At 33.4% G+C, this 17,237-nt stretch overlaps 1 protein-coding gene across 1 annotated transcript; it reads left to right on the top strand.

Moving 5' to 3' along the window:
- Positions 1–10,441: 10,441 nt before the first annotated feature.
- Positions 10,442–17,237, top strand: LOC115963345 (probable methyltransferase PMT26). The gene is made up of 9 exons (XM_031082312.1): positions 10,442–10,805; positions 11,460–12,680; positions 12,764–12,913; positions 14,540–14,810; positions 15,027–15,137; positions 15,236–15,410; positions 16,003–16,275; positions 16,379–16,573; positions 16,671–17,237. The coding sequence occupies exons 2-9, from the start codon at positions 11,499–11,501 to the stop codon at positions 16,897–16,899; spliced, it is 2,586 nt and encodes an 861-aa protein (XP_030938172.1). The 5' UTR covers positions 10,442–10,805; positions 11,460–11,498; the 3' UTR covers positions 16,900–17,237.

The raw sequence follows: 17,237 nt of genomic DNA, 5'->3' as shown, positions 1-17,237 counted from the left end.
TGATTTTTCTCCTTTTTTTTTTTTTTTTTTTTCATTAACGGCTATTTATTGCTATTTCTTTGGGCTATATATAGCAATGCATGCATGTGAATTTTTTTTTTTTTTTTTTTTTTTTGTTAAAATGGGAAATGAATCTATACCATAAAAGCAAGAAAAGAGTTATGACAAGTATTTTCCAAAAAAAATTTCTTAGTCTTATTATAGTTCCGTGCATACCCAATTTTGGGCATTGGGATTTGGATACGATCTTGTAAGTTAATGGCATATATAGGTTACTTTCCTTTAATATAAATCAAAGTTTCAAATGAATCTCTCTCTATTATTGTTTGTGAGTCTTGTGACTATCAAATTATATTATTTAAAAAAAAATTATAATTTATTTTTATATTAATTGAGAATCAAATTTATAAATTCTATTTCCACCTCATTCTTCCAAAGCCAAAAAATAGTACTACATCACATCAAGAAAAAAAAAATAGTACTACATGCTTCATGCATGGAAAATAGGCGCAACTTGCCCAATAATTATCTCATATACATACTTGTTGCATGTGCTATTCAATTTAGGGCTATGTTTATTACACACAGTATATGCAAAGCACACTGCTCTCAAATATACTATAAATGTGACTTTATTTGAAAACATGACATCAAATCAAGTTTTTATTGTATTCTTAGATTGTGTGTAAAACAAACTCTGTACACTAGTTTTTTTCCCTTCAATTCAATTTATTCCCCACCAAAAAAAAAAAAAAAAAAAAAAAAGGAAGAGAGAGAGAAAGAAAGAGGGGATTCAACTTCTATTTGCATTCCTCCTGTATTCAACTATTCGTAGGTAAATTAAATGGTTGAATTATGATCTATCCAATATTAGTACTGTAGCTTCTTTATTTTATGGGAGTACTGTAGCTTCTTGATAGCCTGATACCGTTATGATCAAAAATAATTCTGACTTATATATATTGGTTAAACGAGTCAAAAAAATTCATGATCATTTTTGTCTATGTAATGATTATTTCCCAAAGTAATTTATGAAACGAATCATAGTAAATTTCATCAACTTCTCGATATGAAACAAGTCCAAAACCCGTGAATCAGGTTTCTTTAGAATTAATCATCATATATAAAAGGAAATTCATTTAATGCCACTGGAGATGGAAACTAGAAAAAAAAAATCTAGTCATGAATGATGAAACAATAGAAATACTTTGCTTTCTGAGTGGATAAAGTAAAAGAAACATAAAAAAATAAAATTGACTCCTATGCCCACCGGGATTTCCTCCATTCTAAGTTAGTACCGTTCATCAAATCCAATGTTCTGTTGTTAATATAAAAAATGTTCAATCAATTAAGATATTATTTTATTTTCATGAAGAAAAACTATAGTGCAAAGCGCACACAAGAGAGATTTTGGTGGTCCTTTTATGTCCTGTCCAGATTTCAACATTATCATATGCGACACATGACCTTTCAATCTACAACCCAACATTAAAGGCAAACACTTACTTCTATCTCTATCTAAACTCAATCGGATCCCCATTCCTTTCCTTTTTTATCCTTGTCCTAAAATTTATAGCTTTTCCTAATTCTTTTTTTTTTTTTTTTTTTTTTTTGGCTTTTAGTTATAGAAGTAGAAAGGAATTTGATTTTAAAGCTCTATTATATAGGAAAAAGGAGACCCTTTTTTTTATGAGGTAAAAGGGAGAACTTTGATTTTAAATTCCTTTATGTATGTACACTTTTATTATACAGTGTCAATGGCTACTGTAATAAGCCTTGCACGGATTGTAGTAAATTAATAATAAGACCAACTGTTGGATCGATCTTGTTGTTTAAATATTAAATAAAGGTATATACAATAGAATTATTTTATTCACATCTCACAATCACAAAGGCACCAATCAATCTCCCCAAGTCATTCGTCACAACTCACAACCATTCCCCTACGCTTTAGCAAATAGCAATCTTGATGATGTGATAGTGGCCAAATTGATGAAGTTGACTTCTTATTAACTATTTTTAAAAAAAAAAAAAAAGATGATGAATCTGTGACTATAAGAGAGAATTTTTCTGGTAATAATCAATAAGCAATGAATTAGCCATGCCAAAATTCGTGTAGATGCGGTTCAATATGCAACATGCTTCTGTTTTTTATGTGTTTTTTTCCTTGGGTGGGTTGGTACAATTGCATCTAGCTAGCCACGTCTAAAATGAAACCTGCCAAATTTATTTACTTAAAAAAATATGTATATAAAAAAACCAACAACAACATCAACAACTTCTAAATAGGGGGATGGGATGCAACCAAAAAAGACAAAGAGAGGGAGTGGTCCTATACTGTAGGCCTAAATCCCTGGCTTGTTTGGATTGGGAAGAAAAATGGGAGGGAAAAAAGATGATATAAGAACCCTTGTGATTAAACATTAAAATAATTTGTTTTCAAATATTACACTAAAGTTGATGTATATTAGACTGAAATGACATTAAAATCATTTGTTTTCAAATATTACACTAAAGTTGATGTATATTAGACTGAAATGAGGATAAAATGTTTGTTTCGGGATGGGGCGGATAAAATAAGTTATAAAGGCTATAAAGTTGGATTTTTGAGGCTTTCAAAACATACTTATTATCAACTATAACTTTTTAACTGAATTTGTGGTGTACTTTTATTTTATACACTATACTAATTCATCTCTTTCATAACTCTACGTTTTTTAATATCAAGCTCGTATCATATCAATTCAAAATCTAATAATAAATTATTTTAACATTGTATCAATTTAAAAATATAAAATAAAAATTTGTATTCACGTACTATTTGCTTATATATAATAAGAAAAATAGAAGGAAAAAAAAAAGTATAGTACCATAAATTATTACATAACTTTTTTGTCACAGCTATAATGTGACAATGTCTAAGTGGTGAAGAAAAAATAATGGGTTCATGTGTAAGTGATAAATTACTCACAGTCTGCCACATTAGAGTTATGAAATTAGTTTGTGGTCCTATAATCACTTAGAAAATAATAAATACAGTGAAAAGTGGAGGAAATGGGGGAAAATATTTAAAAAGAGAGAGAGAGAGAGAGAGAGAGAGAGAGAGAGAGAGAAATATATAAATAAAAGTAATGTGGCATTGAGTAATGCTACAAGCATAAACAATTTCACAAATTATTGATATGACAAATCCTTATTGGTTCTCATCTGAATCTATTACTAACATCATTTTTTTTACTTACAATAACCATTCACCACATCAAAAATTTGTAAAAAAAATTGTAGTTTTAGCATTTTCCATGTGGCATTTGATAGGTGGAAAACCAAGAAAAATGTTAAACAAGAGATGATTATCATCCCATACAAAATCTCAATTTTTCTCAAAATTGGCCAAAACAAACCAAAATTATCAGAATGCACCAAAACACACTAGAATTTGAATCAAGATGGAATGAAGGTGTTTAGTATACTAGTTCTAATATTGGTATGAAATATTCCACTCATTTGGACAAAAATGTAATGGAATTGACAACTATGCTCTACGCCAGTAAAAACCCCCCAACGAGCTACGATAGCAAGCAAAATTTGGCATGTACTATAGCTTAGCAGAAACACTTTAAATGTTTGTTTATTTCTTTGTGTGTGTGTGTGTGTGTGAATACAACAACTCTTTTTTACAATTGGGCTTGTCACAAACGAGAGCTTAGTTGATGCAATGATCTTCGTTAAAGACCTTGATGATTGTGTAATCGATATAGTTTTCAAAGCATGGAAGAGGTTGACATTGCACAACAAGCTATGTACGTCAACGTCAATTGTGATGAGGAAAAGGTTGAAGCAAACAATGGAGAAGCCCAATTAGGAGATGGTGGTGGTCTTGCCTACTTTGCCTTTGCCCCAATGTAATTTTCACCACGTTGATTTTGCCCAATGTGATCTCCAATTAGGTTTTTTTTTGGTGGTTGAGGAAGAATGCATGTGTTTATGGTCATCATGGGCGGTGGTAGCAATTAGTGGCAATGTGGTTGTTAGTTATGGCTTTGGATAATGTCGTAGGGGTGTGCAGCCAACCCACCAACCCGACCCAACCTGATCCAACCCAACCCAACCCGTCGGGTTAGGTCAATTTTTAAGGCTTGATGGGTTAGGTTGAGTTACAAAAATTTTTTTGATAGTTGGTCGGGTTGGGTTCAGGTCATAAAATTCCAAACCTGCCAAACTCGACCTGACCTACCCATATATTTAATATATATTTAAAATATATTATATAATTAATAAAAATTTTTAAATAACCAGCTCTTCCTATCCTATATAAAAGCCAATTAGTTCACACAAATTCTAGAACCTTTTCTCTTAATGTGCCACCTCCCACTCCCCTTTCCCACTCTCCTCTCCCACTTCACTATCTTTTAAACTCTAACCCTCTCCCCTTTGCTGAGCCATTGCCTTCCATCAACTATCATCACCGCCTCGACAGTGGTTTTGTCTTTCCGGTGGTAGCTCTCTCTTTCAGTGTTAGGTAAAGTTTCTCAATGTTTTCTATCTCTCTCTCTCTCTCTCTCTCTCTCTCTCTCTCTCTCTCTCTCTATATATATATATATATATACATATGTTTATCTCTCTTACCGTGGTGGATCAATATTTATTTTTTGCTTTGTTGATTTCTTAGTTTTCATTTTACTAATTTTGAAATGATTTTGCGTTGTCTCAACCACAAGTCTCTTTTTTACTCTGGTGGTTCTCTTTTCCAATATTAGGTGTAGATACTTGGGTTTCTTTCTCTTGCTCTATTTCTCTTTTTCTAGCTTCTCTCTCTCATCTCTCTCGCTCTATTTGCTTATCTCTCTTGCCGTGGTGGATCAATGTTTAGCTTTTGCTTTGTTGATTTCTTAGTTTTCTTTTGGCTGATTTTTAAATGTTTTTGCTTTGTCTCAACTTATAGGTCTATTTCTTACTCTATAATATTTTCTCTTGCTGGCTTGCTGTGTCCCTTTCTTTCTATCTTGCTGTGTCCTTTTCTCTTGCCCCCTGTTGTTTTTACTATTATTGTTTAGTCATTAGTGTTGTTTGCCCTTTAAGGAGTTATAATGATATTAATCTTTGGGTTTTTTTAATATATTTATATTTATATTTTTTTCTACTCAATTTAATAATAATAGTAATAAAAAATTGTCCAACTTATGGGTTCAACCCACCATGGTGGGTTAGGGTCAAAAAATCCATTTAGCCTGACCCAACCCGATCCATGCACACCCCTAGGTAACGACATGGAAGTGACGATTTGTGTTGGTGGTTTGGTGAAAAAGAGAGTACAATAGGTAGGTTTGAAAAGATGACTTGCAATTTTTTTTTTTTTTTTTGGTTTGAAAGTGACTTTTATGTTAAAATTTTCCAAAATTATGCTTATTCTGAGTTTGGTGTATGTTTGTGTTTTGATTTTTGATAAACTTATGGCATCCACTTCCACATAATTATTGTTTTTTATCATCAAGTTAAGACATTAATTATTTTTTATTTATTATATATGAGTGAGGTTTGAACCACAAATTTCTTACTCAATGACTAAAGATTTTACCAATTGAACTACTTGAAACCCCGTCCCAGATATAGATATTGATTACTAATTACTCTTTACGAATTGTCTCTCTAATAAGGACAACATATTTGATATATATATGCATCTAAGATATATTGTGTCTTCCCTTTATCAGTTGCAAAACTTGTATTTTAGTTAAGGTAGGAAGATAGAATCTTAGTTGGACTTGTTCTAAATTTATGTGCAAATTTTTTACAATTTTATTGTTATTTTTGCTTTGCTGGCTATGAAAAATATGCACATCCATCTCTCGGGATTTTGATGTAAGTTTCATCCTAGGATCAAAAACCTCATAGTTGATGGTTCTTCCAAAGTTACAACATAGGGTGATTTCTATTAATTCAAAGCATTTACTTAACAATTTTATAACAAAGGGTGTAATGGTTAAAAAAAAATGATATTAGTAATGAATTAGATTAAAAACAAGAAACAACCTATAATTTAGGATTTATCGTAAAAATTTTATGCAATGCATTTTTATTAATATTTTAATGGGTCATGTTAACAAGTGTCCTTAAGGTAATGGTTAACAATCCATTTTAAGAAAATTTTGACACTACTTTTATGGGAAATAAAAAAAAAAATGTCAAAACATTAATTTTTTTTTTCTTCTTAAAATGACCATTACCCTAAGAGCATTCGCTAGCATTTCTCATATTTTGGTGGCGTTTGGATCCGGATGATTTGCGTTTTGCGTTTGCGTTTTCAACTTTTTTTTTTTAGCCGTGAATGTTGACTTTTTGCGTGAACAGTACACTTGTGCACTGTTCATGAGACCCACAAACATTACTTTTTAGCAACTTTTTCATTAAAAATGGGTCTCACGGTACTATTCACACATTTAAAAATTATTTTGCTACAGTGTTTTTGGTTTTCAGTTTTCAGCTATATCCAAACGGACCCTTTATTACCCCTATTGTTATTCCCATTATCTCTGGATCTGAACTTAGCCCCCGTTTGCATACTAATGAAAAATGAAAATTATTTTCTATTCAGCTTATTTTTGCTACTATTTATGGATCTCATTGTACTTTTTGATACTATTCATGACCCCCACTAAACTATTTCAGCTAACTTTTACATTTATTTATAGTACTTTCAGTAATAAATTTTTAATTTCAACCAAATAAGCAGTATTTAAATAAACACTTAGTTAGAAAGAGTAAAATATACATACGGTGGATCTGGATCCTGCATTTAACTAGTAGCAGGCAGTGGCCGGCACGTTTGAGTTTTGATTGTATACAGCAGAGCTGACCTATAACCGCCGTGAGATCATAATGGAATGTACAAGATATGTGGGACCCAGTTTAGAATTTTTTTTTGGATAATCACAAATCATGGGACCCACCAGTGCTGCTGTCGCCCATTTTAGATCCTCTCTTAATAAAAGTCCAAGATGATGATTTTATTTTCAATTGATTTTTCTAGAAAAAGGGCCATGAATTAATTAGTCGGTGTTTGTTTGATTAGAGGGCACATGGCTTTTCCTAGTGCTTTTATTTTTTATTTTTTTCACGCGGCAAATTCTCTGTCATTGCACCGACATTCACAGATTCACTACCATGGCCAAAGGCACTAATTAAGGCTATGTTTAGTGAGTAAGCTCTATCATACTTTTTTACATTTTAAATAATTTTACATATATTTTAATATGCTTTCTCACTTATACATAAATCAAAAATACTTAAATAACATTACTTAAACTTTTCTACCAAACGAGTCCTAAAAGTTTAAAATTTTATATTTTAAGATAAAAAAAAAGGTTTGTATAAAACAAAAACAAATTGACTGATTTTGAGAACCCTTTTTTGTTTTCTTTTGATTAACCGCGTATATATTGTCATGAATCATGATGCTTTTATTTTTTTATTGGATAAATCATGATGATGCTTAGCTACTCATTGTGTTTGATTAGGTCTTAAAAAAAGGCAATATATTATTAGATCACGAACATTGGTATTTTTCTTTATTTGTTAATTGAAGATATATCAAACAGAGTTTTACAAAATTTTCACCTAGAATGATGTAAAATCACATTAGAGTATATATCAAGCCACTTGTTACACATGATTATGTGGAGCGTGAAAATACATTATAAGTTTATAACTTTAAAAGTTATAAAAGTGATACGTTCACAATATTTTTATAACACATTATAAGTGGTCAATTGTTATTGGTTCAAATTTAAACTTACCACTAAAATTACCCTTTTATCCCACCAATAACAACTCATAACAACTTACCACTTAAGATTTGTTGTGAAATTATTATGAAAATGTTGTGAACATAGTATTTCTTTAAAAGTTATGTTATAACAAATAATACAGTAAGCTAAAAAAAACCTTGTAGCTCAATTTGTCAGCACTTCCTTGTGTTTTTAACAAAGATATTCAAACTTTGAATTCTCCCAATTTCTCACCCCAATTACCGATGTATAATATATACAGTTATACACCACAATAAAACAGAAAAATCTTTATAAAAAAAATTCCAAATGAATATTATTGTTTAAAACCAAGGAAATCAAGCTCCCTCTATAATTTTTTTCAATAAAAAAATTGATGATTATAATAGAAAGAATTAATTAAACTGTAGATGTAGCCATTAAAAACACGGTAAAATGTCAGTTTGAACTACAATGATTTTGACACTCCCCCTATAACGAGAGTACACTCCTCTGCGAGACTGCAGATTCCAAAAGGCCAAAAGACATTTTTAACAATTCCCTAAAATATTTGTCACCTTTTAGTGATAGATGAACAGTCAATTCTAACGATTAGGCTAATGTAACATATATTGTATTATGTGGAGGGTAAGAATTAGTGAAATCGATACTATAGCTTGGACCAAAAACAACATAAATATACCTACAAATCTTGTTAGAGTCGCTGCCATGCCGTTTTCAAAGCTAGTTAGATATCAGTGTTGATCTCTTTCTTCTTTAGTAAAATTGACCACAGAGTGGGTTTGCGTGAGTTTCTTGTTTTCAATGGTAGGTGAACTTTTATGTTACATGTTTCCCTCATAGTAGCTGTTATACCATTGCTATCATTATCCCTTGCACATCATTATGAACTGCCTACACTGCATAACATAATTAATTACATGGTAACACATCTATAATCTTCACGAAATTATGTCAACATCGATCATTGTCTAACCCTAGACAATAGATTTAGTATCACGTATGTAAAACATTAATTTCTTAACAGAAAGATTAATTCACATATATGGGGCTTAAAGTATATATGAACTACAACATTTTAAATTTTCCTACTGTTTTCATACAAATTTGGTAGGGTCGCTTCACTCGCTTGTTCACTGGTGTTTGAGTGCTACTATTTAAAGGTGATGATTTACCATTACACTCGAAATTCATTACATGCATATACTGATGTCTCGTACAAAATCGATAAGATCCACAAATTTGTGTTTTAAAAGCATCCATCAATTACTTTATGGCTACCTTTTTGTACTGAGTTTGAGTTATTTTATCCTTGGTACTCTTTTATAACATCTTCCGTATTTTTTGAGAGTACGATATAAGTTTTTCTATAATTACAAAAACAGACACGAGTAATTTGTGCATGTGAGAAAATTTATGACAAAAAATAAAAAAATTTTGAAAAGAGGGAAAAAAAAAAAAAACCTTGGGTTATAATGAAATGTGGCAAAAATTGCCATTGGATTTGATGTAAATAATAAATGCTATTGAGTTATTTAGGGATGTCCAAGGGTTGAGTTGGATCAGGTTTGGGCTTAACCCGTACTTGACCTGACCTAATTGGGTAAAACAAATCTCAACCTGTTGTTGACTAGAGAGGATGATCAAATCAGGCGGATTAGGTTTTCAATGGCTGGCGGTTGGGTTGTTCAACATTGAAGATCTAGAAAACGACAAAGATCAAGCGATATAATAGCCAAAAATGGTGAAAATTTGGTGAGATGCTAGATCAGGAAAAAATCTCACCAAATCTAGTGAGATCTTGCCAAATTTGGTTGAAAATCTTGCTGAATCTAGCTGAGATCTTGCCAAACATGGCAGAGATCTTGTTGAAATTAGCAAATCTTGTCGAAAAATGCTTGGTTCGTTGATCGGTTCAAGTGGTTTGAGTTTTGGAGGAAGAGACCTGCCATTCAACTTGCTGGTGTTGGTTTTTGGAGGAAGACACCCAACGTTGACCGCTAGAGTGGTCAAATTGGGTGACGGTCAGCTCAGGTCTAATTGATTTGTACAAGTGGTTTTGGTTTGCTGAACAACCTTAGAGTTATTGTTTGTGTGACCTGAGTTGTCAATACTAAAATTATTGTCACCCCAAAAAGAAAAACCTATTTAAGAGTAAGGATATCCGTATTTCAAATGAATGTATTTTTAACTCCAATAAATCGATAAAAAAAGGTTTTATAGTTTTTTTTTTTTAAGAACTGTACTTTTAGTTTTTATTAAGAAAACTAAAAACTCTCATCCATTTTTATCAATATAAATAAACTAGATTAATTTATCAACGAAACATGACCAACTTCTAGTTATCTTAATTGAAAAGAGACCTAATTTTTTAATTTATACATCTAAAAATTAACTTACTTACAATTTTATAAAAATAACCATATTTGTACTGATTTATATATATATATTTTCAAATCCAATAAATCAATACAAAATATATTCTTACAAAGAAATTAAAAATACTTGTAAAAGAAACAAAAGGATCCTAAAAATATGTTTGGAAGTCATATTGTTAGAATCCGACAAAGAACAGAGAAAAACATAAGTAGCGGCTAGTTCGCGAATTTACTACGAATTTAAGGCAGTCGAATAGGCTATGATACCTCTTCTTGTCTTCAATAAAATCCTTCTGACTTGTTTTTTCCTTTCAATCTAAGTTATTATTTCTTCTCTTTCCAATTTCCCACTGATTTCACGCTTCTCTTGTGGCTCTGTCTCTCTCTCTCTCTCAAATTCAACAATCACAATAATAATAATAATAATAATAATAAGACTGAATAAAATATTTAATTCGATACCAAGCCAGTCTCTCTCTATAAATTCTATCTTTTTGCCTTTTCTCTCTCTTTCATTCCTTACAAGCAACCATTTATTCCTCTCTCTATCTAAGAATAATGGAAATGGAGGACTAGCTTCAAGCTCATCTGCTTCCACTCAGATCTGCTTCAATTTTTGATTTTTTCTTTTTGGTCCCATAAGGTATAACTCTAAAATCCACATTAATCTTTACATAATTCGGTCTTTCATCAGATTCAGCTTTTTTTTTTTTGCATTTCCTTTGTTTGAATGCTCACATTTCTCAGCTAGATCATTGCTAGATTTTCTCATTTTCATTCTTTAATCTTGTTCATTTCCACAATTCTCACCCAGATCTAATGCAATCTCGTTGCTTTTGTCTGTTTCTCATTCCAAATTTTCAATTTTTTTGATTGATTTTTTGGTGGGAGAGAATGTTTCAGTGTCTTGCTTATGCGATTTTTGCTAAGATCGTTGTAGATCTATTTAGGTGACATCTCTTGGTATGTTATTATTTTTATATGATTCTGAATAAGCTGTATGTATTGAGCTTCGAGTTTTGTGAATCTTATTGATTAATAGTTACCATTTTGATTGTGTAATTGGTATTGGTGTGTGTCTGTCTTTTTCTGTTGACATGTCTTCATGAAATGTTTGAATTTGGTAATGCATTTAATGGGGTTTTGTTATTACAAACTTTGGACCTGTCTGTATTGATTTTGCTATTAATGTTGTGAACTAATTAGATCTATAGTAAGGAAATTCTGTTGGATCTGTGGTGTTCTGTTTTTTCTTTGGTTTATGTGAGATGGGTTTGATTTTGTTTCCCGTTTACAGGTGTTAAAATTTTTGCAGAAGTAGTTGTGGTGAGAGAAAATGGCTTTAGGGAAGTATAGTAGAGTAGACAATAGGAGATCCTCGTCTTCGAGTTACTGCTCGACGGTGACGATTGTCATTTTTGTGGGGCTTTGCTTGGTTGGGGTTTGGATGATGACATCCTCGTCGGTGGTTCCTGTTCAAAATGTGGATGTGCCCCAGGAGAATAAGAATGAGGTGAGTGAACCAGTGAACAAGAGCAATGAGGGTAATACTAAGCAATTTGAGGATAATCCCGGTGATTTGCCTGAAGATGCGACGAAAGGGGACAGTATTGTGAATTCTGAGAATAGCTCTAATTCACAAGAAACCCAAGAAGAGAAGCCTGAGGAAAAGATTGAAGAGAAGATAGAAGAGAAGCCTGAGGAAAAGATTGAAGAGAAGATAGAAGAGAAGTCTGAGGAAAACACTGAAGAGAAACCTGAAGAAAGGTCTGAAGAGAAGCCAGAGGAAAAGCCTGAAACAAATGAAGATAACAAGCCAGACGATGTTTCAAACACTGAAACAGGAAATGGAGAAAATAAAACAGAAGATGGGGAGTCTAAGAAGGATAATGAAGAGAAGAATTCAGATGGGGGCGAAACCAAAAAAGATGGAGGTGAGAATGGTTCTGATGGACAAGGTAATTCTGAAGAGGGTTCTGGTGAGAAAAAATCCCAGTCCAAAGAGGTTGAGCTGAAATCTGATTCAAATGAGACTGAGAAGAAATCAGAGAACTCGGGTGAAGCAAAGGATGGAGAGAAGGTGAATGTTCAGATAGAGGAGAAGGTGGAGCAAAACGATAACAAGGAGTCAAATGAGAACTCAGGTGAGAAAAAGGAAAACGAACAGCCCAAAAACCAGAGTCCAAATGAGGTATATCCTTCTGGGGCTCAGACAGAGCTTTTGAATGAAACTACCACTCAAAATGGGTCTTGGTCAACTCAAGCAACGGAGTCAAAGAATGAAAAGGAGGCTCAAACTCCTACAGAAGAGACTGGTTATAGTTGGAAAGTCTGCAATGTCACTGCTGGGTCTGATTACATCCCCTGCCTAGACAATTTGCAAGCAATTAGGAGTCTTAGAAGTACTAAGCATTATGAACATAGAGAGAGGCACTGTCCTGAACAAGCCCCCACCTGCCTTGTTTCTCTTCCTGAAGGATATAAACGTTCAATTGAGTGGCCTAAAAGCAGGGAGAAGGTATTCAATAAATTGATATGCAAGTGCATTTGTTCTTTTTGCTTTCTCTTTGTAGGATGAACTAATAAAGTGCATTCCTGCAGATCTGGTACTATAATGTTCCCCACACTAAGCTTGCAGAAATTAAGGGCCATCAGAATTGGGTGAAAGTGAGTGGTGAATATCTTACTTTCCCTGGTGGTGGGACCCAATTTAAGCATGGTGCTCTTCATTACATTGAATTCATAGAGGGTGTAAGTGATTTGATCCTAATAAACTCATTCTTCCCATTCTTGCTTCCTTAACTTTGTACATTAATTAATTGCATTATTTCTTATCCTATTGATTTGGATTCAACAGCTGGTTTCATTTTATTGTCTCTCTTCTTAATCCCCTCTTAGTTGGAGAGAGGTGGAAATGGCTGTCTGTGTGTTACTGGAATATCATTCGATACATACTACAGAAGATTAAAATATGCCTTTGTTATTGTAATCTTCTTCCTTTAAAAAAAAAAAATTATTTATTTATTTAATTTTTAAAAATTCTAATTCATGTAATGGTAGATGTTAGAGTATAAAACTATGTTTGGGAGTTTATATAGAATGGAATGGGTAGATTGTAAAAGAATGGATTGGGATATGGTGTATTTTCTCTAGTGTGTTGGGGAGTTTATAAAAGAGAGAAATGGAAAGAAAAGAAATATGTAATTTTAGTATTATACCCTTCACCTTTTATTTGTCTTTTCTTAGAAAGGGACAAAATCATTATTTCACATCCATTTCATTAAGGAATGAGTGTTCCTTCCACTTTCATTTCATTAAAATTGTGAGTGTTCCTTCCACTTTTACAATGAATGCTTAGGAGGTAATGGAAAGGGAATAGCATTTCTGCCTAGCTATTCCATTCCTTCCTACAAAACTCCCATATAGGAGAATAAATGAACTGTTCCTTAAAAATCCATTCCACTCATTTAATTCCTCCCAAACAAGCTGTAAGGGTAAAGCTTGAACCTAGCCCTTAGACACCTGCAGATGAAGCTTTGCCATTTAGGTAAAACTTTTGTTTCATTCATCTTTTAATGGATCATTTGGAACTCTGGACAACAATGAAAATGGCGTGTATGTGTGGACATTTTTGGTTATGATTTTATAAAAATTGTTAATGTTCTTTGGCAGTTGATGGGCACATGTTGCTTCTTTCAGAAATATTATCATGGTTTTCTAAGCTTGGTTCTGAAATCCCAGTCTGGAAAATTCCCTTTCAAATATATTTAAGCAACCTTACATCTAGGAAGTGATATTTGTTGGCTCAAACTTGTGAGGGAAAAAAAAATGATTAAGTATTGGGACAACTTAGTAGGCAAAATCATGTCTGAAACCCAACTTAAGTCTCATACAACTCCTTCCCCCATTGGTAGTTCCATCTATTGATTAGGAGATTCTTGTAGCTAGAAACTTTATAGCAGGCATCCCTCACTAAAAGATGTAAAAGGTGGATTCTGCACTCCCTTAAGATTACCTAAAATAGACTAAACACATAATGCTTTACAATGATTCCTAATTATATTTGCGACTCTGATTTTCATCTATATGGAACTGGTTCTGGGTCATATATATATAAAATTCAATATAGCTGACATTATAATTGATTATTTGATAATTACTTAACTAGACATGATCTTTCTACTACCTACCTCTTAAATTTTTATTGTTATGATGATATCCATCTGTTTGATAAACACAATATCAACATCAATAGCATGATACATGCAGCAAAGCTTTGAGTAAATTTTATTAGGTGAAGAAGAAAAATGACTAGTGCACTTTTCCTTGACATTGTTGAACAAATTTTGCTCAATATTAATATCTTGATTTATGCAGGCTGTGCCTGATATTGCCTGGGGAAAACGCTCTCGTGTGATATTGGATGTGGGATGTGGGGTTGCTAGCTTTGGAGGCTTTCTCTTTGATAAAGATGTGCTTACTATGTCATTTGCTCCAAAGGATGAGCATGAAGCCCAAGTGCAATTCGCACTTGAAAGGGGAATTCCTGCAATATCTGCTGTGATGGGCACAAAGAGACTTCCCTACCCCAGCAGGGTTTTTGATGTTGTTCACTGTGCGCGTTGTAGAGTTCCATGGCACATAGAAGGTATTCCAGTGGCTTAATTTTGAGAGTGGTGATTGAATTAAGCTTGAGATTTATCTTAATGGCGTTTCTCCCTTACTAAATTCGTAATCTTGTCGAAAACGAATATTATGATGTTTTGGGTCTTGAACTCGGCATTGATCGGTTGCGGTTGATCCACTGGGGTCCATTTCACAATTTCTCTTGTTTTGGAAATTAACTTCTAATTGCCATATGCAGGTGGTAAACTTCTTTTGGAACTAAATCGTGTGTTGCGACCTGGTGGTTTCTTTGTCTGGTCTGCTACTCCAGTTTATCAGAAGAACGCTGAGGATGCTGGAATATGGAGTGGTGGGTTACACATAAATCTAATGTCTTAAAGCCTTGACAAAGATTGAGTTGGTTTATTGAATCTAACCACCTGTGCATTTTATGGGTAATATTTGCAGCCATGAAGGAATTAACAAAAGCAATGTGCTGGGAAACAGTTTCGATTAGCAAGGATACAGTAAATAAAGTAGGTGCAGCTATATATAAGAAGCCTACTTCTAATGAGTGCTATGAGAAAAGATCACTAAGTGAGCCTCCTATTTGCCCAGAGTCTGATGATCCCAATGCAGCCTGGTAATCTCTTGTTAGCTGAGACATGAAAATTATGTTATACTTTCTGAATGAAGAATATTGCTCCTCTCCCACTTAGAGTGTTTTAATCTATATCATTTCTAATTGGGTCTTCAGTTTTCACTGACTCCTTTTTTTCAATAGGACCAAGGCTATTTATTGATTTACTTATCAAACAGGCTTGTTATCATTATGTTAATAAAATCAGGCTTTATTTTGTGTTGATTGCAATCATTAAAAAAAAAAAAAATCGAAGAGCAACTCTTATGATTCTAATTCCTAGGATTTCCCTTTTTCAAAAGACAAAAAAAGTTAGGGGTAAACTAGATAAGCAATATATTGATTTGTTTATCACTAAATGAGCCCAGTGATGTGTTTATAACCATGTAATGGACATTTTTGCAGTTTTTCTTAATATTGGCAAAAATGACCCCAAAACTTTAATGCATTTGGAAGAAACGTAAAACTGTCCCACATAAGGAAGGTGGTGTTACTTTTGCCAAAGGAATTATGTCTGCAGCAAACTCAAATATTCCCATAATTCTCTAGATCTGTGGCTAACTAATCCACCATTTTGTCTGCTTGTTGGCCATAGGAACGTGCCATTGCAAGCATGCATGCACAAAGTGCCTGTAGATGCATCAGAACGTGGATCTCAATGGCCAGAGCAATGGCCAGCTAGGTTGGAAAAACCACCTTACTGGTTGTTGAGTTCCCAGGTTGGAGTTTATGGAAAAGCTGCTCCTGAAGATTTCACTGCAGACCATGAGCACTGGAAACGTGTGGTGACCAAGTCATATCTTAGTGGGATGGGGATAGACTGGTCACATGTGAGGAATGTCATGGACATGAGAGCGGTCTATGGAGGGTAAGCGAAATGGTTGTAGCATGTAGTTCTTTTGATTGGTAACCGAAATATGTTATTCTCTTGGTTTTGCTCCCTAGGTCCTGATTTTTGGTTGTGCTTGCAGATTTGCTGCAGCTCTGAAAGATTTGAGCATTTGGGTCATGAATGTGGTCACCATAGACTCCCCAGATACGCTACCCATTATTTATGAACGAGGTCTATTTGGCATGTATCATGATTGGTGTGAATCATTTAGCACGTATCCTAGGTCCTATGATCTTCTCCATGCAGACCATCTCTTCTCCAAGGTTAAAAAGAGGTGTGCAGCAATATTCTATTTCTCATTCTTCATCACTGAAACACTATTCATATGATAAGCTGCATTCTAATTTCATAATGGTTTGTGGGTCTCACAGGTGCAATTTAGTTGGAGTAGTTGTGGAGGTTGATCGGATCCTCAGGCCAGAAGGAAAACTCATTGTTCGCGACGATGTTGAGACCATTAATGAGCTGGAGAAAATGCTGAAGTCTATGCAGTGGGAGGTCCGCTTGACCTACTCTAAGGACAATGAGGGATTGCTGTGTGTTCAGAAGTCCCAGTGGCGGCCTCAAGAATCTGAGACAATCACGTATGCAATTGCTTAACGATGATCTCCAGTCACTGCCCTTCCATTCTTGAGGCAGTGAGATTAGATATTCTTTTTATTTTGATTGCTAATTGCAATTCATTGTAACTTCACTTCTACCTTAGTCCATGTATCATGTTAGTTAGGCGGCCTTTCAGTATCTGTTATTTTTCATCACTTATTTCTTTGTTTTGATTTCTATATTAAGAGGTTGTTGGAATTTGCTGTAAGCCTGTAATATCATATTAAGAGTTGATGGAAGAATAGAACATTCTTATAAGTGTAAAGCTCATTGGTTAAAATATATAACGAACAAAGATTTTGGAATTTATACTAGTGAAATCTCGTTCTGGTGTT

This window comes from Quercus lobata, chromosome 10 (assembly GCF_001633185.2).
Source record: "Quercus lobata isolate SW786 chromosome 10, ValleyOak3.0 Primary Assembly, whole genome shotgun sequence".
NCBI lineage: Eukaryota > Viridiplantae > Streptophyta > Magnoliopsida > Fagales > Fagaceae > Quercus > Quercus lobata.
The sequence above is the reverse complement of the archived record's forward strand: the minus strand, read 5'-3'. Positions and strand labels throughout refer to the sequence as shown.

Excerpts from the sequence above, each read along its gene's own strand:
- LOC115963345 (XM_031082312.1), top strand. The coding sequence starts at position 11,499 with ATGGCTTTAGGGAAGTATAGTAGAGTAGACAATAGGAGATCCTCGTCT. Across the intron at positions 12,681-12,763 it reads GGCCTAAAAGCAGGGAGAAG|ATCTGGTACTATAATGTTCC; the intron begins GTATTCAATAAA and ends GCATTCCTGCAG. Across the intron at positions 15,138-15,235 it reads GGATGCTGGAATATGGAGTG|CCATGAAGGAATTAACAAAA; the intron begins GTGGGTTACACA and ends TAATATTTGCAG.